The following is a 23,748-nucleotide window of genomic DNA, read 5'->3' as shown; positions in this document are numbered from 1 at the left end:
AAAGTGAGAAATTGGGGAAAGAGTCCGATGAGTAGCAAAGAGAAACAGGAGGTGAATGAGTAGGAAAGGGTAAGAAAAAGGCAAGCAGGGAGAAATTAATGAATGAAGGTTAAGTAGGTAAGAGGGGAAGCAGACCACAAGGGAAAACAAAGAAGGCAAAAAAAAGCGAAATTGGGAACAGGAGGGGAGGGTGGCAGGGAGAGGACGAAAGAAGAAAGTGGTAAGATAGAAGAGGGAAAATAAAGAGGTGGAGGAAAGGAGTGGGCAGAAATATAAAGAAGGGATAAAGACCAAAAAGAAAAAGGTAAAACATAGATCAGGGCTAGCCACCCTTATCTGTAATAAGAGCTACTTATGGTAAATGAAAATCACCTCACTTCTTCAGGCAGGGTTGCCAGTAGTAGTGCGAAAATTGCTTTAAGAATTTGGAATGCCTTTTTATGATAAATACATAACCATAGCATGAATGCCCACCGCACCAATGTAATAATATGAGTAATAAATCTCCCCAGTATCACATAGTTGAACAGTCAAATAGCACCTTTTCAATGTTGGGATACATACAATTATTCAACCAAGCAAAAGCTTCTAATTTAGTAAACAGGGGTGCACACTGGAGAGCTGCTTACAAGTAGCTGGAGTGATACCAGTAGCTCACGAGCTACTCTTTGGAGAAACCTGACATAGATAAAGCAACAGCTAAAGGGAAAAACATAAAGGCGGGAGTAGAAGTAATGTATTTAATAACAGCAGTCAGAAGGGGAGGACTGAAAAAGAAGATTCATTAATTTCTTGTTTCCTCACCCCACCAGTACAGCTGCCCCTATCTCCACCTCTAGTCCACAAGCTCAGAAGCGTGAGTGAGTACCTGCACTTGTTTTTCTCCATTTAAAGCACTGGATATATAAATTAAAAAACAGGGATGCCAGAATGCACCCCTGCTTTAAACTGTCGCCCAGTTGTAAGGATTTCTTCTATTTTATTCAGTAGCTGTACATTCACTCTGTGTTTTAGGGAGTATTTCAGTTTTTTTAAAAGATATGTTAATTTTTTTTGAACAGAAGAACCCATAATCTCCCTTAACAGCGTCTTTTCAGAAATGTTAAATGTGTGTATTTTAGGCTGGTCTGGGAACTTGGGCACAAGACGATTAGGTAATCTTCCCAGCATCACATAGTATGTTCAAGCGTAGAGCCTGGGATTAGAACTCAGGTCACCTAGAACCAAAGTACCTTAGACCTCATCTCCTCTCCAGCACCTTGTTGATTTATTACTTGTAAGCTTCTTGTATTGTTAGGTTCTTCTATTACGATATCGTTATAAGATAGCTTACTCCTTCAAGTGGTTCCCATTGGTCATAATTAAAGAAAGAATACTTCTCAAATAATTAACTTCAGATTATTCATATCAGGCGGTCTGGTAATGTATCCCTTACAACAATAATTTTATTAGTAAATGCCTCTGTAGGATTTAGTCAACATTTGAAGTGGATATACATTTATACACCTCATAGTAAATTAAAAGTGTGTTTCCAAGGACATGCATGATAACTGACCTATGTAGAAATGTGTTTTGTTGAGGGAGAGGGGGAATATCTTCCTTGCCTATTTACAGGCATTGGAATTGTATTTCATGTGTTTGATAATGGTATCTGTATTAATGCTCACATTCATTTTACAGGAAGACACAGAGAGAACTCAAATTAATGTTCTTGCTGTGCAAGCCATAACATCATTGGTGTTGAGTGCAATGACTATCCCTTTTGCAGGAAATCCAGCAATTAGTTGCTTAGAGCAACAACCCCGCAATAAAACATTAAAAGCATTGGATACAAGGTATGTTAATGTTAATAAGTGCAACATTATGAGGTTTTATTTTATGACTACCTGGTTGACTGTAACTTTCACATTTTATGGTACAAAGTTTTTGGTGTAATATCAGCCACATACATGTGATTCCTATCTACTGTGTTTGTTCTACTGTCTCATATATCTTTGTAGCCAGATGTTAGTAAATATATTTTGTAGAAAGGTATTCTCATCCTCTTTTGTTGCCAGTTCCTAGCCTTTCAAAACATGTGATGAGATGTAGTAGTATGGATACATACTAAAATAGTGCACAAAATACCTAGCTCAGTGGAAGTGATGCCTGTTTTTCATCACTTTTCCACACTGTCAGACAAAGACCTAGATATTTTTTTAAGTTCCTCGAGATTTCAAACACATCCACATTCCGTTTTTCACTTCTTTACCTGTTTGTTAACCTTCAAGATTCCATTCATTTTTTATAGGTTTTACAGAGGTGAGATTACTAATGGGCTGGTTTGTCTGCATGACGAAAAATAAGTTTGTTGCCATACTTCATAAATTCATCATGGGATCATGCCAATCAATTTTACCTCTGCCTTTCACGTGGATTTCTGAGTAAACCAAATGCTGTTCCTACCCAGATTTTTCCCACAACCACCTTCTCTCTTAGAAGATAGTTGTTCACCTTCATTGTGAAGACTGCTTTAAAACGTTACCTACACAAGACAAAAAAGTGAGGAAGACTAAATAATTCTATGTCCTTGCATAACTTTATAGTTACATATAACTATTGAAACCAAAGTATTTTATATACTGCATCCTGACACATTGCAAAATAAATAAATAATTAAATCCCTTTGAGGAAACACTAGAGGTCGCCCTCCCTTTGCAGAGGTCTGCAGGCAGCTACCGGGTAATCAGTTTACAGGACTTTGGTACATTGACTTTGCTTCTAGTGAGCTAAGCATCGCTACAAATCGTTTTGGTAGAAGGTCTTTATTCTTCAGATGTCTATCATATTTTCCTTCCACAAGATTGGTCATGAGCCTGCTATTACATTTACTGTTCATGAATATTAATTAGGAACCTTTGAACGCAGAAGGAAAGGTTACCTATAATTCTAGGTCTTCATCATGGGATTCTGCACTGAATTCGTAAATATCCTTCCCTTATTCCCATGAACCATTGAACATCTGGTTAGTAAGGTCCCACTGTCTCACTAATGTTTGAAAAAGGAACTATCAACCACTTCAACTATATCCACTAACATCGCGTGGTCAGGGTAAGGGGCTTAGTTTCAGTCTGGGTTTCGTCTATCAGTAAAGTTGCATTGCCTTTCTGTCAACCACCTTTCATTTGGGTGGTACAGAAATTATCAAATACAGATATTCTTGGAGCACATTGTCTTCGTAGTTCGCATCATTCAAAGGTCATGATAAAGAAAGCATTACTTTCACAGCATACATTTATCTCATCAGTATGTTTTTCATATCAGGTTGTGTATATATCATATACATTCCTCAGTCTGTCAAGGAAAAATAAATATTTTATGTAATAATTTTAGATGTTTCAACATGTAAACATTTTTTCTGATGGATAGGTCAACCCACAGATTCTTCAGCTTTTGAATATTCCCCAGGTATCAAACTGGATTTAGAAATGTTCAAATAGCACCCCTGATTGCCAGTAGATGGCATTATACAGCTCCGTACTGACACAGTTCCACCCCGGAAGTGACGTATGGAGTCGCATATAAGCACCACACAAACGTGCTGATGTTGGTTCTTTTTTTTTCCACGCCACTAGAATGCGAATCTGGATCTACTTCTCGTCTCTTCACAAGATTGTTATTTTCAAATTTACACAAAATACCAGTGTGCAAGGGAAATCTCAACCCCATATACTACAGGGTTTAAACATTGTAGGGACTGTTGCAAGCAGATGTTTGTGATGAATCCCCTTAAGGGTATGCCTTTTGTGCTTGGAGTTGGAGCATGACTCCATGGCCTGTAGTGACTGCACTCAGAAGAAATGAAGGCCATCTGGGACCGTGATGTGAAATTATACATCAGCAAAATATTCCACACCTTGATTGAAAGGAATGGTCCTGTTCCCATTTCCAAAATCATTCCCCAGGCAGATCTTTGTCAAAGCCTTTGGGTAAGTCAAAAAAGAAACACAAGAACTTCAATTGAGAGTCTTTGCACCAGTCTCTAACTCCAGAGAAGGTGCAAGGACATTTGTAGGCTGGCACACAGTGCAGTGGGTCCAGGCAACCACATGTTAGTTTACAGGGGTAAAAACTACACCATGTAATGCTCTAATGTTTATGGTAGCTTGGTCGAGCAGTTAGGACACTCTTGAAGAAGTGCAAAGCATGTGAAGTACAGCATCAATTTTGCAACTCACACACTCAAAGGATTAACTTGAGACCAATTTTTAAACATACCTCAGATTTTTATGAAAATCTTAAGACCAAGATCATCAGAATTGGTTAAGTACTTTTCGAGATATTAATTTTTGAAGTTTTATAAAAATAGCCTTTTTGTGCGAAATTACGCACCATAGGAATCAATGGAGTGTAACCTTTAAAAATGCATTTAAAATCATACAGTAGGGTTACCAAGTTCTTCTTGCGCAGATTGGTCGAGGCCATCAGTGGGCACTCTGTGTCAGCTGGAGAGGTTCAGGTGGCTCCTGGTTCCGGCGGGAGCAGCGGGAAGAGGTCTCTGGAGCTGGTGCATGGCCACAGCATGGAAAAACACTGCACAGGTAAGTTTAAAGGTGAATCTTAGGGGTCCCCTTGGAGTGTCAGTCACAAGGGGTGGGGGTCCCTTAGGGCACAACTGGATCTTTGGCGCAAAGCAAAGGGCGGCCAGGTAAACAGCGAATCAGTGAGCCAGGGGATGTGTGCAAGTATGACATCAGAAGCAAGAGGTAAGTCAGTTTAAGGGTCGATTGCAGGACAACGGGGGCACTCTGGCAGGAGTTCCAGGTTGTGTCTGAAGTACCTCAACTGGGGCTTCCTCCTGATCCTTTTACAGTCCCGGGTTGGCTGTTTTTCGGGATGTCCCAAGCTAGGTGACTAATACCCATTAGTGTGGTTCAGCCTCTGGAGGGCTCAGTGCCACCAAACGTGGCACACTGGCAGGGTTTGTCCTCGCGGTCTTTGGTGTGACGTTTGGTCTGGCTGTGGTGTCCGGTTCTGGATTTAGCATCCAGTCAGTGAAGTGGACCTCACTGACCTGTTGGTTCCTTGTGGATTTAGAGTGGTACATCCACTCTGGAGGGAGTTATCTGGCAATTTGCGAAGCCTGGAGGTCTTCTGAGGTTCTTTAGAGTTTTTCCAGTTATCCAGCAGCTCCTCATTGGCGATTGTCAGGTCCTGAGTGCAGAGGGCAAGGTTTGGCGCATTTTGTTTGTGCAGCAGGTCCACAGTTCTTGTGACTTTAGATCTTCTTGGTGCTGGTCTTCTTCTGTCCAGTGAATGTAAGTTCTTGGTCTAGGGATGCCCCCTAAATACTGTATTTAGTGGGTGTTTTAGGGGAAACCTGCTAGTGACCAATGGGTCATCTACCTTAGGGTGGCTATACCCACTAAGTGACCACTTCGTTGGGCAGAGGTCACTCTCCTACACCTGATTAGCTAGTTTCCTTCCATCCAAGATGGGGGAGAATGACATAGAAAGTTCACCTCGCATGCAACACCTTAGGGGGTAGTGCATGCTAGGTAGGGCCATTCCTCCTGTCCTTTGTTGGATTTTCCTGCCGTTGGTCCCGCCAGAAGTGGAGGTTTGCAACCGGGACAGCCATCTGCTGCTAACAGCAGGCTTGGAGGTAAATTTTCAAAGGCGGTGAGCCCTTTGAAGCACCTCCACCGTGGAAGGGCTTAGTTCTCCATCCCAGAGGGCAGAGGCCCTCACCCCAGGGGTGCAGATTTGTGGTTGGTGGTGGCAGGCTGGTCAGGACCAGTCAGCAACCATGCCAGGGTAGTTAGCTTTTGCAGGGGGCACCTCTAAGGTGGCCCATGGGTACATTTTATAATAAATCCAACACTGGTACCAGTTTGGATTTATCATTCTGAGTTGTTTTATACCAAACAACCCAGGGTTCAGAGTGGCCATCATGTAGCTGTGAAACTTGTAATGTTCCGGATCCAGCACATGTATTAAAATGACTGCTCTGTCCACTCACTATGTTCCAGGTTTGGCAAAGACACAGTGGGGACATATTGCTAATGCAGCAGTGTCCTCACATACAGTAAAGTGCACCCTACCTTAGGACTGGAAGGCCTGCCAGAGGGGTGTCTTACCCATAGTGCATGTAGTGTATAGTGCATAGGGCATACAGGCAGTGGTCCATGTCGAGATTGTGTTTTATGATTGCACCAGAGCACTCAGCCTACAATGGTAGGAATGTGTGCATCTGGATGCATGGCCCTAGAGGGTGGCACAATCAGTGCTGCTGTCCTCAGGGGACTACCCTTAGTACCCCATGCCCTGGTTACCAGGGTTCCATTTACTAGGGACGTACAGTGGCAACTAAAGGTGTTGCCAATTGTGCCAATACATCACAAGAGTTTAGGGAAAGGGCTCTGTCCCAGGGCACCTGGATAGCAGGTACCCTGGGCACCTACAACTTCTAGGCTACATCAGATATAGGCAAAACGTGGGGGCTAACCATGTAAAAAAAAAAAAAAGCCTTTTCTCACACAAGGATGTCAGCATGCTTCTCGGTTTCAATGCCAAACTCGATCAAGCCAGTTCTGAATATTGTCCTAATGCACACCACATTTCTGTGTCCATCTGTGATGCCATAGCAAATCCAAGAATGTTATGGGGCCATGATGTGTCTGTTTTGTATGCTACCAGCTTCCTTTTACACCCCTCCGAGCCCCAAGGAACCACAAGGTCCTCCACTTAGAACCCTGATGACGGGTCCGCCATTAGCACCAGCTGGAACCTCTGAACTCTTTATGAGGCCTACATCGGCTTTAGTGCCGAATTCGGTTCTGGCACCACGACCTGCAAGAGACCATCAAGCATCAACTCGGTGACCCCGGACAATGGAGCACAACCCATGCTGCTCTCTGACTCTGAACCAACCTTGCTTCAACCTCTGATGAGGTCTTGCCCCGCTTCCAGCGGGCTGAAACCTTCTGTCTACCAATCGGCCTCCTACACATTGCCTTTGCCTTAAGGAAGGGCTCAGGTCCTCCACAATCTACTTGGTACAGATTGGGACAATGATCATTATGATAAAGGGAATAAACTAGTACTCCAATATCAAGATCGCAAATGGTATAAGGAGCTACAGGATGCCAATGACCTGAATACATCTCCAGCCACTGGCCTAGTCAACCATCCCTTACCCCGACAACACCTCCTTCATAGTGGTGATATGGAAGGTGGCCTAAATACTGGACCTCCAATTGCCCACCATGGACAATGCCGTCATGAAGGTTCTCTAACCTGGACAGACAAATATAGAGTCTCTTCTACCTTTCAATGAGGTCTTGACATATACCCTATTCGATGCATGGACAAAATCATGCTCTGGGCCCCGGTTTACAAACCGATAGCTTGGGGGGTATCGCCCAGCTCAGGTGTCCCAGTCTCCTGATGGAACACCTAAAATTGGCAAGTTTGGTGGTTCAGGCATCCATCACCAGTCAACCCTGATTTGTTTCCTACTATTACACTGGACCGTAAATCTGATCACATGAAAACTTATGAAAAGCACATGTTTTCCTCTACCAACCTTACCTTACGTTCAGTCAGTACCAGATGTTTGCTTGGCTGTCATTCCCATGCTTTTTGGAACTCATGCCCAAGTTTTACCTGCTGTACTTTAGAGCTTTCAATCTATCCTCACATAGGCAATTCAGGATGTGTGGTCTGGATACTACAAACTGCATAGGCCAGGCAATGGAATTAGTATGACGCTCCGGCATTGTGCCTGAGGTCCATGATTTTCCCCTATGACATTCAATATTCATTGATGGACTCGTCCCTTGAGCTATTTAAATAGGCCACGGATCACACTTTGGGCAAGTTTGCTCCAGTACAACGGTTCCAACATTAGTTTTGTCCCTTTCGTGGTTATGGTTGGAACTTCTAATACTGTCAACACCCACCTAGGCAGCCAGTGGAGCAAACCTCTCAGCCATTTACTGGCCAAGGCCATGGATTTCAGAGACAACGTCAACAGCATTGGCAGCATGCAGCAGCCAGAAAGACCCTTGGTGAGATTCAGCATTTTCTCCAGGGTGACAAGCAATCACTGTGGATAAGTGGGTCCTGCAGTTTTCCATCGGGGCTTTTCCCTTCCATTTATTTCCCAGATGGAGGACCATCGCCATCTTGCAGCAGGAAGTGCATACCCCTCTGGCCAAAGGAGCCACTTCATCCAATTTAAGACCTTCTCCTTCTCATTGCCTTTCTTCAGAAGTATAAATTCATGATGCTCACCTTGGCCCAGCTTTTGTCTGCCCTCGAACGTGGAGACTGCATGGTAGCATTGGATCTGTAGGATGTTTATTTCCACATCCTCGTCCTGCAGGCCGACTGGTGCTATCTGCGGTTCAGGGTGGGGCAAGAGCACTTTCAGTTTGCAGTGCTCCCCTTTGGCCACACCAGTGCCCCTTTGGTGTTCACAAAAGTGATAGCAGTGGTTTTTGCACACCTTTGGAGGTTGGGATGTCAGTCTTCCCCTGCCTCAACGAATTGTGACTGAAGGCAAGCTTGTCCCATGCAGTCGTCACCCACCTCCAGTTGATGGTGAACTTCGTAACATCTTTAGAGTTAACTATCAATATGCCATAGTGACAACTGACTCCTTTGCAAGGGCTTCTTTTCATTGGAGCTTTTCTAGACAGAGCAGTTTTATGCGTTTTCCTCGGAGAGTCCTTGGCATTCGGGCTATAATCCCTGCGTTCCAGCCTCTGTCCTGGATCTCAGTGAGGATGGTTCTGAGGTTACTGGGATTGTTGGCCTCCTGCACCCTGCTAGTCAAGCATGCCAGATAGCATATAGGCACCCTGCAGTAGAGCATGAAGTACTGGTGAGCATAGCATAAGGGAGACCTGTCTGATTTTGCCAGATTTTGGGAGAATGCGAAAGACCAGCAGTGGTGACTGCAGGACTACAACTGGGTCCGCAGGAGACCTCTGTCCTTACCCCGTCCAGAGCTAACAGTGGTGATGGATGAATTACTTCTTTGTTGGAGAGGCTGTCTGGTAGAGGTGGAGATTAGCAGCATGTGGTCTCTGGTGGAGGCCCAGCTCCACATTAACCTGTTGGAACTGCGGGCCATAAATTTGGTGTTAAAAGACTTTCTGCTGTTCATCAAAGGAAGATTGGTACAGGTGTTCATGGACAATACCGCCGCCATGTGGTACTGCAATAAACATGGTGGGGAGGGGTAATTAACCATGTGTCAGGCTGCATTGTGCTTCTGGAAGTAGCTGGATCACAAGAGGATTTTCCAGGGGGCAGTCCACCTGGCAGGATTTCTAAACACTAGGGTATACAAACTCAGCCACCAACGCCTAATGGATTACAAATGGGAACAACCCGGGTCTATTTGCCACTGCAGAGAATGTTTCAGCATTTTTGCACGTTGAAGTGCTCAAGCTGGCTCTTTCGCAGAGACGTATTCCAACTGGAGAGGAGCTCAGGACTCCTGTACACCTTTCTGCCCTACTTCTGCCAGAGTTCTAAAAAAAAAAAAAAATCAGGACCATTCTGGCACAAGTCATCCTAGTAGCGGATTGAGCAAGGAGAGTGTGGTACCTCGAACTCCTAGGCATGACAATCTGTACTCCAATCAAACTGCCGCTTTTGGAAGATCTTCTGACACAGAAGCAGGCAGGGCTCTACACCCAGGCCTGCACACAGGACTGGCTTTAACCCTGGTGGCACCCAGTGCACCCTCCAACAGTGTCCCTCATCTTTCCAAAGCCTCTCTCACATGCATTTCATTTGTTTTATAGCACTACTCATAGTGTAGGGTGTCCAGCATTTTACATCACATCACAGACGCATTATACTGAGACAATGAATCATTTCTGTGTAAATTAGTCTCTAGGAAATATTACATAAGGCAATGAAGATTATAAGGAATAGGAATCACACATCATCCATACCAGTAGTATATTTTAAGTGATTTAAAAAGTACCACAGTGGTTGAGGTTGGATTTATTCATTAAAATGTATTTCTATCCAAGCAGAACAACATTAGGTAAATGAAAGACTGGGGAAATTTAAGGTTCTAACCTATACCATGCAGTTTGCATCTTTGATGACACTTCATAGGTCACTGCTATTAGGATTGTAATTTATGAATCCCAACTAGGAAAAGTATCTCTGTGGCAAAAGCAGTAACCAACTGAGCTATCCACATAAAATACAGTTCTGTGATCTCCGTAATACACGTTCTTTGCAACAAGCATATTTGACCCTCTGTGCTACTTTGAGTCAAAACTGCCACTAGACAAAACTCTGATCTCTGTCTAGCAGGAAAACTAATCAACAGAGTTATCTTAACGTTGTTGTTGTTACCTGAAACCTGATAGACACAGAAGGAACTCTGCAGCAAGTATTTCTAAACCCATAAGTTATTTCTAAACCCAGTACCCCCCTGCTCCGCGCCAGGAGCGGCTGTATCTGCCGTACCGCCTGAAAGCCGGCCCTCCCATCTCCTCCATGCTTGTAGATTAGGCAGCAACAGTTGACTCTATTAGACCTCCCTCCTGAAGTTGTTGATGTCTTTCTGGCAGCCAAGCTTCCCTTCACGAACTCTGTACACATCTGCTGTTGGTACAGTACTCAGCAGTTTGACCCACTTCAAGCCATGTTGTCCCTCTCCTTGCTTTGGGTACAATCAAGGCATATTTGTTAGCTTTTTCCGCTTTTTTGGGGGTTGCAGACCAGCTATCTTTATTCAAATCACCTGTTGTGATATATTTTTTTTAAAGGTTTACAGCACACACCTTTCATTATACCTCAGTAGTACATTGAACTTAGTCCTCATGTTTTAATGTGTATTCACTATGCACCGCCGCACTCCTGTCCTTTACTGCTCCTTACTGTAAAAACTGTTTTCCTCCTCGCTATAACACTGCATGGCTGTCCTTTGCAGCTCCTTACTGTAAAATCAGTTTTCCTCCTCGCCATAACATTGTGCAGCAAACAAGAGAGCTACGAGCCCTCTCTGTCAACCTGTCATACACAAATTCTTTGCAGACACACCGGTGTTGGGAACCTGAGCCTCCTTTCTCCCAGAAGTGGTGACTCTTTTTCAGATAGGACAACACATCATCCTTCTGGTATTCTTTGCTCCTCCTCACCCCTCTAAGGTACATTGGTATATTGGCCGTATCTCATAAGAAATCTCAGCTTCTACGTTAATTGTACCAGGAAACATTGTGTGGGCAATCAGCTTTTTGTTGTATTCACTGGATAAATGGGCAGAGCGTTGTAGTGATCACTTGATCATTCTCTGCATTGTGTAACCTGTTATGCCCAGGCGATAAAGCAGCCTTCAGAAGGCTTGACGCTCATCCCACCGGAGCTAGACTTCTACATGGGCGCTGCGCCACATGTTCACAAAGCACTACTGTCTGGACAGCCATGTCTGATGAGAGGAGCACTTTTGGTTTGAGCCAGTTACCAGACCCACAGAATGGGAGGTAGTGCTTTGGTATCAAAGCGTGAGAAATCTGCAGTTAGAAAAACATCAGAAGAGTAATTTATTTGCTTTCAGTAGCACTCTTTCTGGTGGATACTATCTAACCGCAGATTCATCGCTGACCCTCCTGCCTGGCCATTCTATGAACTGGACTTTTTTCCTTCTAAAAAGTTCCCAAGTATAGAGACCTGCACACTGTCCAAGATAAATCTGCTGTTAAGCTCTGTATCTGGGGGTGAAGACAGTCTAGAAAGCACTGATGTCAGCGCATATGGGTAGAATTTATATGCGGCTTCGTACGTCACTTCTGGAGTGGAACGACCTCATTGTGGAACCTCACAATGCTACCTACCAGTGCACAGGGATACTGATTCAAAATTTATGGACTCAGTCTAAACCCTAGAGAATATTCAAATGGTGAGGAATGTGGCGTTAGATAGAGTATCCTCCAGTAAGGGCATTACCAAAGGTAAATAATGTGTTAATTTAGAAAATTTGTCATTAAGGTTATGATCAGTCACAGGAGGCCAATATCTATTTCTTCCCCCTCATACCAGGTGTTCACCCATTGATCCAATGTACATCTTTTAGAGAATTTGTTTCCTTGGCTATTCTTTCTTCCAGTCCCACTTTTTCCAAATCTTTCTGCTATTATGTATCTGAAGCCCTTCCATGTCATGTTAATTGGCAGCATCCTCTTTAAAAGTAGTTTTGAGGGAACTATGTAGTCTTTCTGCCTGAAAGTTGGAACGGTGATCTGATGCATTCCCGAAAGTGTCTGTTACAGCAGCCCATGTCATTTATGCCAGATATATTCCACATTCATGTTGCGTCCTGGTCATCCTGCTGATGTGTTGGTGTTTATTATATTTGCCACTGATGGGGGATGTTAGCCTTCAGTAGGATTTACAGTATAGTCATTTTCATTTATTATTGTATGACACACTTCTTCTGTTAACATACTCTGTTCCATTCTCTGTCTATAATTGTGATCCCCAAATCTTAATTGAATTTAGCCGTGACTGGGGACATGTTTAGTACAGACACAGTCCACAGCACAGACTGGAGTATCAAGATATGCATTTCCCTGTGGGTGAGGGTTTTAATGGCTTGATTCACAACCTCAATTCAAGAATATTAGGAAATGATGCCCATGCCCAGCATCGGCATCCACCAATAATCCAGCACATTTTTCAATTTATTTGCTGCATATGATTAGAGCCTGACTGATTCCTTCTACTCCAGTCCATAAGACCCACTTTATAGAAAAAAACGCTTTTGCAGGTAGTAGATTATCTCTCTGGTAGCGAACTCCCTCCTCCATACCCTCCATAGGATTTACAGCAGGGCGTTTCTGTCTCACCTTTTATGTATGTCAATCATAATATCGGTGCTGATATCCTAATTAGAACCCAATTTCTACAAAACGTGAGGAGATAATTCATACTCTAAATTAAAGCCTTCAGTATGCCCATCAACACACCTGGAATCTATATATAGCTTATAGAAAACATAATCAATTTTACCAGAGAAATCCTACCCCTAACAGATATCCGGCATTGTCTGCTGATAGTCATAGATTTGTTAACCTTATTGAATACTAATATTTTTCTCCTTCACGGCTTATAGTCCTCACAAATCATGATTCTCTTCTATTGTAGAGGATCAGTGTACACCTTTCTTTAGGAAGGAAGGTAGAGAGCGATTGTCAGAGCTGGGAGTGGAAGCATAATGTGTCTTTACCAGTTTCTCACCAAATAAAATGAAATTCTTTCATAGATTCCAGGGGGAAAAGAAACACATGGATTGAGGCTAATATGTACAGTAGTGCATCATTTGCATATTGTGATAGGATATGTCTTTGTCCAAAGAAGTTGTACCAACGTGGCTCGGACCTACACTGCTGAGTGTGTCGTTCAGCTAGCGCTTACATTTTTTTGATTGTTTGTTTTACCACCACCAACATCTGATTACATCGAGAGACATAGTAACAGCTTAAGGTGTTTACATAATACTTCCCATACAGTTCATTTTTAACTATTGAGGATCTGTACAAAACATTGTGTCTTGTTAAGTGTTTTGGGATCACACATCTAAGCGGGCCTGTTCAATGTTCAAGAATTGAAGATTCTGATGATTTTGAATTAATGTTAAAAATAATCAAATTTTCTTATTTCCAATTCGAGCTGAAATCCCTCGGGTTACTACTTATCTGACTGACAGTCTGTACAAGTCATGTAAGGTCTTTGAAGGTATAAATGCAGAATTTTGTTCACTGAGCTTGAGTGAGATGTATTTGTACCAATTTTGTTTCTAAAGAATTACTTTGAGCTCTCGATTCTGGCTTTTTCTTGTGACTTCTGTTACAACACTTTATGGAATGTCAGGGAAAGAGGCAGTGGGATATCTAAGCTAGAAAGAGAGTTACCAAGTATACAGTAATGGTTAACAGTGGGTGTTATTGGTTCTTAAGTGAAATTGGAAGTTTGTTTTATTTTGGAAGTTGTAATACAAAATAAAAAAATCTGTTGTAATTGCAATGGGAACATATTCTGTATTTGTAGGTTCGGCAGGAAGTTGAGTGTTGTCAGAGGAATTGTGGAACAAGAAATTCAAGCTATGGTGTCGAAGAGAGACAATATTGCAACTCACCATTTATACCAGGCTTGGGACCCTGTTCCTTCTTTGTCTGCTGCTACAACAGGTATGTTTGTTTTATAACCACATTTATAGTCATTTGAACAAGGAAACATGAGTCTCATAGGGCCTTCTGTGCACTATGGTTTTTGTTGTTTCACACAGTGGAAATATATTGGTAACCTGGTAATACTATCCATAGATAAGTGTCTTGCTTGCCACTTCATTATTTCTTGCTTTCAAAATGTGTTCATTGCGAAAGGCTTCCACAGGTTAAGCTATGTGAAAATAACTTCTTAGTTTCCATGATGTTAGCTAATTTACATCTAAATACTGCTTGTGAACAGTACTGTTGTAGCCAGAACCAAACATTATTTTTCTAGACAAAATGACTAGACTTGCAAAAGGGACATCCTTTGTCTGCTAGTAGTCATACTTCAAATTAATAATTTATCCTTTACTTTGCGCATTTTGTGAAGTATACCCAGGTATAATATGGCAGAGCATGGCTTCCACATTACAGACATGTAATGTAACATGACATATGTTGTCCATAACGATGTGCCACTGGTGGTAATTTTAATTTTCTGCATCACTGACATTTGGATTCAAAGCTCCCCAAACATTTCAGTTTTAAGTGCTTGAATACTTTGACACCTGGGTCCATATTACAGATAGGGCATACTTTTTCTGTCTGCCCACGGCCGCCAACTTATGCTACACTGGGGGCTGCGCATTTAAGTGAAATATAAAGCGGCTGCAAAGTCGCTCCTTGTGACTGAGTGACTGCACCAGCCTGCAAGGTGTTGTCTGGGGGTCCATAGGACCCCCTTGCCCCTCTCTAGAGGGTGTCCATCAGGGGGCACCTCTTGACTGCTTCTTTGCACCCACATCCATAATATGACTGGTGTAGAGTTAAAGAGACTCCCTCATTTGCATGGGGCCACCACCCCTTGCAAATGAGGGAATGCCCTCCTGAGATAACGGTGGTACCACATGTGCGCCAGCGCTATCTTTATTACAAAAGGGGTTGCACAAGCCTCTCTAGGCCCTTCTGTAATACCAGTGTGCCCTGGGGGTGCACATAGTGGGCGCACATGCCCGGTGTGCCCCCCCCAGGGCACTTTGTATAATACGGCCCCTGATGTCTTTGTCGGATCACCATTGGCTTTGCACGTCCTGGTTGGATTTTGATCACAACTCCCATGCTTTCAGCTATTATTGCCAGATGCACATTAAGGCAATCCAAGATTTGGAAGCTATGGTCTGCCTAGTTTTTCTCTGACTGAAGAAAGATTGTCTTGATTCTGTTCAACACTTTAGAACTGGCTAGATCAGCAATACTCAAGGAGAGGCAATACCCCTTGTATTAGTCTTCCAAAAACAAAATGAGTAAGTTTGAGAGTAAATATCCAGAAAAGTACCCTCTTTTTGGCATGGTTACCCCCTCTTTTTGCCTGATGTCAGTATGTTTTGACTGTGTTCACTTGGATCCTACTAACCAGGACCCCAGCGACTGTGCTCTCTCCCTCTAAATTTGGTTGCTGAGACTTCACACACCCCACATTTGGCATACTGGTGCCCCCATATAAGTCCCTAGTAGATGGTACTCAGGGCATTGGGACACCAGGGCTTCGCCATGGGCTGCAGCATGTATTATGCCATCCATGGAAGCCCATGTAAAATGTGTTTGCAGACCTTCCACTGCAGCCTCCATGAAAAGGTGCATGCACCGTTTCACTTCAAGTCACTACACCAGGTCACTGTAATTCACACCTATGGTAGGCCCTCCTAGTCCAGAGGGCAGGGTGCAGGTACCTATGTGTGAGGGCACCCCTGCATGTGCAGAAGTGCCCCCACGAAACTCCAGCTCCATTTTTTGGGACTTCATGAGTGCGGTGACACCATTTTATGTGTGAACTGAACATAGGTCACTACCTATGTCCAGGTACATAATGGTAACTTGGTATCAAACATGTTGGAATGATACCTCAATAGTGTTGCTAGTATTGGCTGTATGATTCCATGCACTCTGGGAGCTCCTTAGAGGACCCCCAGCATTGCTTCTACCAGCTTTCTGGGGTTTTCCTGGCAGCCCACGCCGCTGCACCCCTCAGACGGGTTTTTGCCCTCCTGCTGCTTGACCAGCTCAAGCCCAGGAAGGCAGAACAGGTGGCCACTTTATTCTGCCATCTTGAGTCCACAGTGGACAAAGGCCTCTGGGAGCATATGAATGGCCAGGTCGGGCAGGTGACGTTGCAGACCCTCCTGATAGTTGACCAATCCCCTTTTTAGGGCTATTTAGGGTCTCCCTCTTGGGTGGGTCCTCAGGTTCGACGTGCAAGACTCCAGCAGGACTCATCTGCCACGTTAACGTCGACTTCTGGCCACTGGAACCGCAACTGGATTCCACAGGAACCTATAATCTTCAGCTACGGTGAATACTTTGCTCTGCAACATTGTTTCTCTGACTCCTTCCAGCAACTGCAACATTTCCCTGGCTGTGTATCCTCTGAGGGCGGCACGTCTTCAGTCTAAACCAAGAAGCAAGAAGGAATCTTCCTTGGAGTGAAGGAGTCCCTCCCCTGCATCTACAGGCAGCAACTGCAACGACGATCGGCTGTGTGGATCTCCTCTCCTCCAGAGCTGCGTGGATCCTGCATTACGGGTGGTGGTCTGAAGTGGTCCCCTCATTCCTCTCTACCAGCTGTCCAGCTTGGGAGACGGTAAGCCCTTGCCACTCCACACAGGACAGTACCCCTGTGCACGGCGTCTCTTGCAGCTACCAAGGCTTGTTGGCATCTCCTCCAAGGGATCTTCAGGCTCCATGTAGCCCCAGCACTCTTCCCTGCGATGCACAGCCCTCTGTGTGCTTTTCCTGCGACGTGGGTCTCCTTTTTAGGTGTGTTCCATTTGCCTCACCTCAACTCCTGTGCTTGCTGTCTGTGGGGGCTACCAACTCTTCCTGTGACTCTACTCACTGCTGAGGGTCACCCGGCAGCTCCACTTTCCTTCATCCATGACATTTGTTTTTGCCAAGGCTTGTTGTTGGCTTTTCCTGAACACTGACCGACTGCAATCCTTCTTCCGGCATGGGACGTCGACTGCATCACCCCAGGAACGCTTCAGCTGCACCAGTGCTGCACTACAGACTGTCTTCATCCACTGTCGACCTAGTCCTGCATCCACAGATGGGTGGGTAGTGGCTCCTGCCACCACCAGTTATTCCAACGTGAACTGGACTTGGTCCTCTTCTTTTCCAGGTCTTCCTTTTCCAGGATCTACCTTTGGTTTCTTGCAGTCTTGTCTGGGTATTGCAATATCCTTCTCGGACGTTCTTTTTGATGGATATGAGGAGAACCAGTTACATACCTCTTTTCTCCTGGTCACTGGGGGGGGCACTCTGGTACTTATCTTGTGGATTTCCTAGTTCCTCCAGCTCCCCTTTACCAATTCTACTTCCTTGGGTGGAGGCCCAACTTTCGCATTCCACTTTCTTAGTATATGGTTTGGTCCCACCAGGCCTCCTGTATTTTCTATTGCTTTCACTGTTTTCTATTGCATCCTATGCTAATTCCTAACTGCTACTGTACATATAATAGTGGGTTTTACTTACCTCCATTTGGGGTATTGCCTATATAATATTTTAGTAATTGTGTCACTAAAATAAAGTACCTTTATTTTTGTAACACTCTGTGGTTCTTTCATGTGTTGTAAGTGCTGTGACTATAGTGGTATTGCATAAGCGTTGCACGTCTCCTAGATAAGCAGGGGTGTGGAATTTAACAAAATATCTACTTTTCCACGGGTCAGGTTGCTTCAAAAATCTACATGTCCTGTACAATAAATCTACTTGTCCTTTTGGCGCCATGTAGTGCAGGAACAAATTATGGCAGCAACCCCATTATGTAAGAGCTCTGATAATAGCCTCTCTGATTATGCCAGGGATAATACTATAGTACAGCTTGAATACTAGCATCGTCAAGTCCTAATATATCACTTTCCTTATTTTGTCACCTTTCTGCAGATCTACATACTGGGGCTGAAGGAAGCAGTAAGCAATAGTTCCAGGGCTGGAATGTGTTTGAGTCTGTGCAAACCTACTAACTTGCATGTTTTAAGGATTTTCACCAGCTCTGCTCTAAACTTTTTCCATACTGAGAGAGGTTGGAAATTTACTGCTGATAGAGGCAGAAATAAACATTCTTACAGGGTTAGGAAAAAAAGTGGTTGGAGGAATAGTAAACTTGTAAGCGCACACAATAGATTTTCGCATGAGCAAATCTACACATGCATACAGTTCTAGGAGTACGATATACTGGTCTGCTTCTATACATTCTTGTAAATTCATGAAAGCCACTAATGCAGAGACACCATGGGTGCTCTTTTGTGATATTCTTTAAGAATTAGGCCCATAATTAGGTCTGCCATTAACAAAGACATTTTGTTTTTATTAAAATTCTATTTCTCTCTCTATCCATCTATCTCCATCTATCTGTCTTTACTGTGAGTGATAGCATGCTGCTCTTCCACAAGGAGTGCAGGAACTACAATGGCAATGTGTGCTTTTTGAGACCAAATTATTATTATTATTATTTTGCCAATGTTTGTTACAATGGCGACACAACAGTTACAAAAGCCATGTCAAAACAAGACATGCATTGTCAAAACCAGAAGACAGACCACCAATGTCAAATCGGTTTGGTTTTGCGAGTGCTTGTTTATTTTCATGTTTCCCATAATCCCATTGAACATGGTTACACTGATTTTCCATAGGAATATTTTTGGAAAATACTAGCATGCATCAATACATTTTACTAAATGATGCTTCAAAGAAATAACACCTAAAATTTCACAGTAATTTAGCAAAACATTTTTTTCCTACTTGCATTTTTGCAAGCTTCTGCAAATATTTGCATCTAATCAGAGAGCATTCTGGGAGAATTATACGTAGACTCATATAGTTAAACATTTCAAATGTGTATGTATACACTTTTTTACTGGAACCACTGTCAGTAGTATAGTGTGAACTTATCACGTTTATTTAGAGCGCTTATCCGAATCATAAAGGCTTTGCATTAACAAACCATAAATACAAGTTAAAACAGCATTAACATATGGACACATACACTTTCTTTCTTTGTAAACTGGCAGCCAAAGGGTTTGTGTTGGAAGGGTTTGGGGCTACTTGTCTCAAGGACAAAATAAACCTCCTCCAGCAAGCATGTGGTATGTGTGATAGATGATCTGTGTAGACCAGTTCTTGATCTGCCCTTTTCCTACCAGAAACTATACTACACAGAGGCGAGAGCCAACATAGACATGGTTCAGGTTACTGATTGTAGGAAGGTGGCCCTTTTAGACATGGGCACCCCCACTTTTAGCTCACTCAGACTGATGCCAGTGTTTGATTTATTCTGATGTGCACCCACAGTGCACCTTAGAGGTTCCTCCTGAAATGGACTAGTCCTCTAGTGTGCTGACAGGTCTTGACCAGCCTGCCACCACAGACGAGTTTCTGACCCACTCGAGGTGAGCGCCTGCGCTGTCAGCTGCCAGAAACAAAGCCTGCCCGGAAGGAAGGTGATCACACTTCCAGCAGGATGGCTAGTGATTTAGCGCATCAGAACCAGGAGTATCTGATAGTCACAAAAGTATGATGATGGAGTGCTGAAACCTTTCAAACACTCATCACCAGTCACAGATCTGGGTTTAATCCATCGTTCTTTTCCTCACCATGCCACCCCAGTTTGGACCCAGCCATATGCAAATCAGTCTTGACCCTGTTCCCCATGGGAACAGTCCAGCCCTTATTGCCATACTAGGTCCTCCCTGAACAGGTAACAAGCATCCTGGGACCAGTTTCAGGATTTCACCCTTCATCAGTCAGGCTAGGTTGAATCCAGTGGCACAGTGAGCACGGGACCACGTCTGAGCATACCCTTACCACTTAGTGTGGCTATAGCAACACAAAAGGATGATGGACGGAGTGCTGAAACTTTTCAAACACTCACCCCCAGTCAAAGATCTGGGTTTAAGGCATTATTCTTTTGCTCTCCATGCCACCCAAGTTTGGACCCAGCCATATGCAAATCAGTCTTGACCCTGTTCCCCATGGGAACAGTCCAGCCCGAACTGCCAGGCCTGGTCTGATTTGCATATGGCTGGGTCTAAACTGGGGTGGCATGGTGAGCAAAAGAACAATGGGTATCACTGGGCTGGGGTGGGGTGGCCTCTGAACGCCACCAGACTGCTTTGACGGGCATATTTGGTGCACCAGTACAGCAACCCTTGGTTCCTGCTCTGGCACAAAACTGCACGAAGGACAGTGGAGTGACCACCACCCTCTCCGGCTCCTCCCCTAACAAGGTGCAAAGAGCTCTGCCAGGTTGCTGCTTGTTTCTGCCATCTTGGAAACAAGATTGGCAGAGGCCCCAGGGAGTGTCTGACTGGTTAGGCCAGCTAAGTGACATCCCTGACTCCCTTTGATAGGTGGGTGACCGCAGACAGTGTCCAACCCTCTTTCTGGGTTACTTAAGACCTCCCCTGAGGGTGGGACCCTAGCTTCATCAAGCAAGACTTGACAAAGTACTCTGTGCAAGACATTTCTACAGCCTAGCTCCCAGAACTGCTGCTGGTCTACCTTAGGAACTGAAACAAGACTATCCAGTGTGAGGTCTCCCACTGCAACATTGTTTCTCCAGCTCCTGCATGAATTCTGCAACATCCGTGCAAGGACTCTTGGAATGAAGAAGTCACTCCTCTGCGTTTGCAGGCAACTCGATGACAACGACCGGCTGGTGGATCCTTCTGTCCCACGAACATCAAAAAGGCTCTGCAACACAGGTGGTGGTTCTGTGGCCCTTTTCAGGTCCAACTTGTCTGTTCAATTTCGGAGACCGTGGGCCTTTGCTGTAGCCACTGGAACGGAACCTCTGTGCACCGCGTTTGTTTCTGTTACCAAGGATTGGCGGCTCTTCCTCCTGAATGTTTTCAGGTTCCAAGAAGCTCCAGCCTCCAGCGCTCTGCAGCTCCAGGAACAGCGACCTCTCTGCAACTCCTGCGGTATGGGACTCCTTTTTTGTTGTGCTGCTGAGGCCTCCCTGTGGCTCCCTGTGCCTGCTACCAGTGGGTCCCTCTGGCTCTCCTGCTGTGCTGAGGGCCGGCTATGACTCCCTTCAAAGGATTGAGTCATTTGGACGTGCTGGTCCACCAAATCCTGCAAACTACCTTGAAGCTACTTCCTGTTTTTGCCAAGGTTTGCTGGTGGTTCTGCTGACCACTGACGCCTCTGCAATCTGGCAACCGGCATGGGACAGCTCGTGGGTGACCTCAAGGATCTTCCTGCATCACCTGGACTCCACAGCTGTGCTCCTTCCATCACTTGTCTTGCAGGAACTTCTCCCCAAGAAGGGTGAGCATTGCCTACCTGCACCTCCTGGACATCTCTGAGTGGTCTGGACTCTGTCCCCTTCATTTTCAGGTTCTTCTTGTCCGGAATCCACCTTTGGGTTCCAGCAACCTGTTACACGGGTCGCGACAGCAGCTGGGCAACCGAAGTCCCCATTGACACAAACAAAGGTTTCCAGCGTCACTTCATCCCTATGCACTCGGCCTCCCTGGTGTGTAGGTACTCCACTTTCCTGGGTATCCACAGATGGGGACACATTTTGAACCTTCCTTGTGCCACCTGGTTTCCTTGGGGTCCTCTGGGAAGGGTCCTGAATCCTAAAAATTGCAACTGTGACAGTCCTGTGTTAGTCTGTGTGACACCCGGCTAGATAACACCTCTGCACACTGGTGCCTGGGGGATTTCTACTACTTACCTAGGGTATTTCTGCACTCCCCCAGCCCCTGGGATCCTAACGCACTTACCTTGCTTGGCATCCTCCATTCTTATTCCACTTTCTTAGTACATGGTTTGACTCCCCCCACCCCATAGGTCCCTATGTATTGATAGGCTTTTCCTGCTTGTTACTGAGTATATTTGTTGTGTGTCAATATCTCCGAATGGAGAAATACCAAAGTTCGAATAGTACTAGTGTTATAAAAAAGAATGCATTCTTTTTGTAACATGTCACACTTAGTTTGGGGCTTTCTAGTGTTAACATCACTGTCTGACTATTTTTAGGGAAATGCCACTGTTGGCATGGTTACCCCCCTAACTTTTTGCCTTTTGTTGATGCTAGTTATGATTGAAAGTGTGCTCGGACCCTGCTAACCAGGCCCCAGCACCAGTGTTCTTTCCCTAAACTGTACCTTTGTCTCCACAATTGGCACAGCCCTGGCACACAGATAAGTCCCTTGAAAATGGTATCCCTAGTACCAAGGGCCCTGTGGCCAGGGAAGGTCTCTAAGGGCTGCAGTGTGTATTATGCCACCCTGGGGACCCCTCACTCAGCACATGCACACTGCCTCACAGCTTGTGTGTGCTGGTGGGGAGAAAAAAACTAAGTCGACATGGCACTCACCTCAGAGTGCCATGCCCACAACCCACTGCCTGTGGCATAGGTAAGCCCTAAGGCAGGGTGCACAATACCACAGGTGAGGGCATAGCTGCATGAGCACTATGCCCCTACAGTGTCAAAGCCAATTCTTAGACATTGTAAGTGCAGGGTAGCCTTAAAGAGCATATTGTCTGGGAGTTTGTCAAACAAGAACTCCACAGTTCCATGATGGCTACACTGAATACTGGGATGTTTGCTATCAAACTTTTCAGCACAATAGATCCACACTGATGCCAGTGTGGGATTTATTGAGAAATGCACACAGAGGGCATCATAGATATGCCCCCTGTACACCAGCCCAACTGCTAGTGCTAGGCTGACCAGTTTCTGCCAGCCTGCCACATCTAGGCGGGTTTCTGGCCACATGGGGTGAGTGCCTTTGTGCACTCTGTGACCAGGAACAAAGCCTGTACTGGGTGGAGGTGCTTCACACCTCCCCCTGCAGGAACTGTAATACCTGGCGGTGAGCCTCAGAGGCTCCAGCTAGTGGAGATGCCCGCCCACCGGACACAGCCCCCGTTTTTGGCAGCAAGTCCGGAGGAGATAATGAGAAAAACAAGGAGGAGTCACCCAGCAGCCAGGGCAGCCCCTAAGGTGTCCTGAGCTGAGGTGACCCCTGCCTTAGAAAATCCTCCACCTTGCTTTGGAGGATTTCCCCAGTAGGATTAGGGATGTGCCCACATCCCCACAGGGAGGAGGCACAAGAAGGGTGTAGCCACCCTCAGGGACAGTAGCCATTGGCTACTGCCCTCCAGCCCTAAACACACCCCTAAATTGAGAATTTAGGGGCGACCCTGGAGCCAGGAAATCAGATTTCTGACAACCTGAAACAAGAAGGGCTGATGACCTGAAAGCCCTGCAGAGACGACGGAGACAACAACTGACTTGGCCCCAGCCCTACCGGCCTGTCTCCAGACTCAAAGAACCTGCAACAGCGACACATCCAGGGGGACCAGCGACCTCTGCCGATTTAGAGGACTTTCCTGCAACCCAAAGGACTAAGAAACTCCTGAGGAGAGCGGCTCTGTCCAAACAACCAAGAAGAAACCAACTTTAAAGGGACTCCAGCCTCACTCCCGAAGTGTGAGTCCCCAACACTCTTCCCCC

General features: G+C 45.0%; 1 protein-coding gene across 2 annotated transcripts in view; it reads left to right on the top strand.

The window, feature by feature from the left end:
- HTT (huntingtin) overlaps positions 1-23,748 on the top strand; it is a 1,416,422-nt gene that overhangs the window by 1,154,293 nt on the left and 238,381 nt on the right. For both annotated transcript variants that reach the window (XM_069203496.1, XM_069203501.1), the window contains 2 exons: positions 1,681-1,835; positions 14,062-14,201. In XM_069203496.1, the coding sequence (XP_069059597.1) occupies positions 1,681-1,835; positions 14,062-14,201 (295 nt within the window). The remainder of the gene's footprint in view (positions 1-1,680; positions 1,836-14,061; positions 14,202-23,748) is intronic.

Source organism: Pleurodeles waltl, chromosome 1_2, assembly GCF_031143425.1.
Source record: "Pleurodeles waltl isolate 20211129_DDA chromosome 1_2, aPleWal1.hap1.20221129, whole genome shotgun sequence".
Lineage (NCBI taxonomy): Eukaryota > Metazoa > Chordata > Amphibia > Caudata > Salamandridae > Pleurodeles > Pleurodeles waltl.
This window is presented reverse-complemented; position numbering and strand designations above follow the sequence as displayed.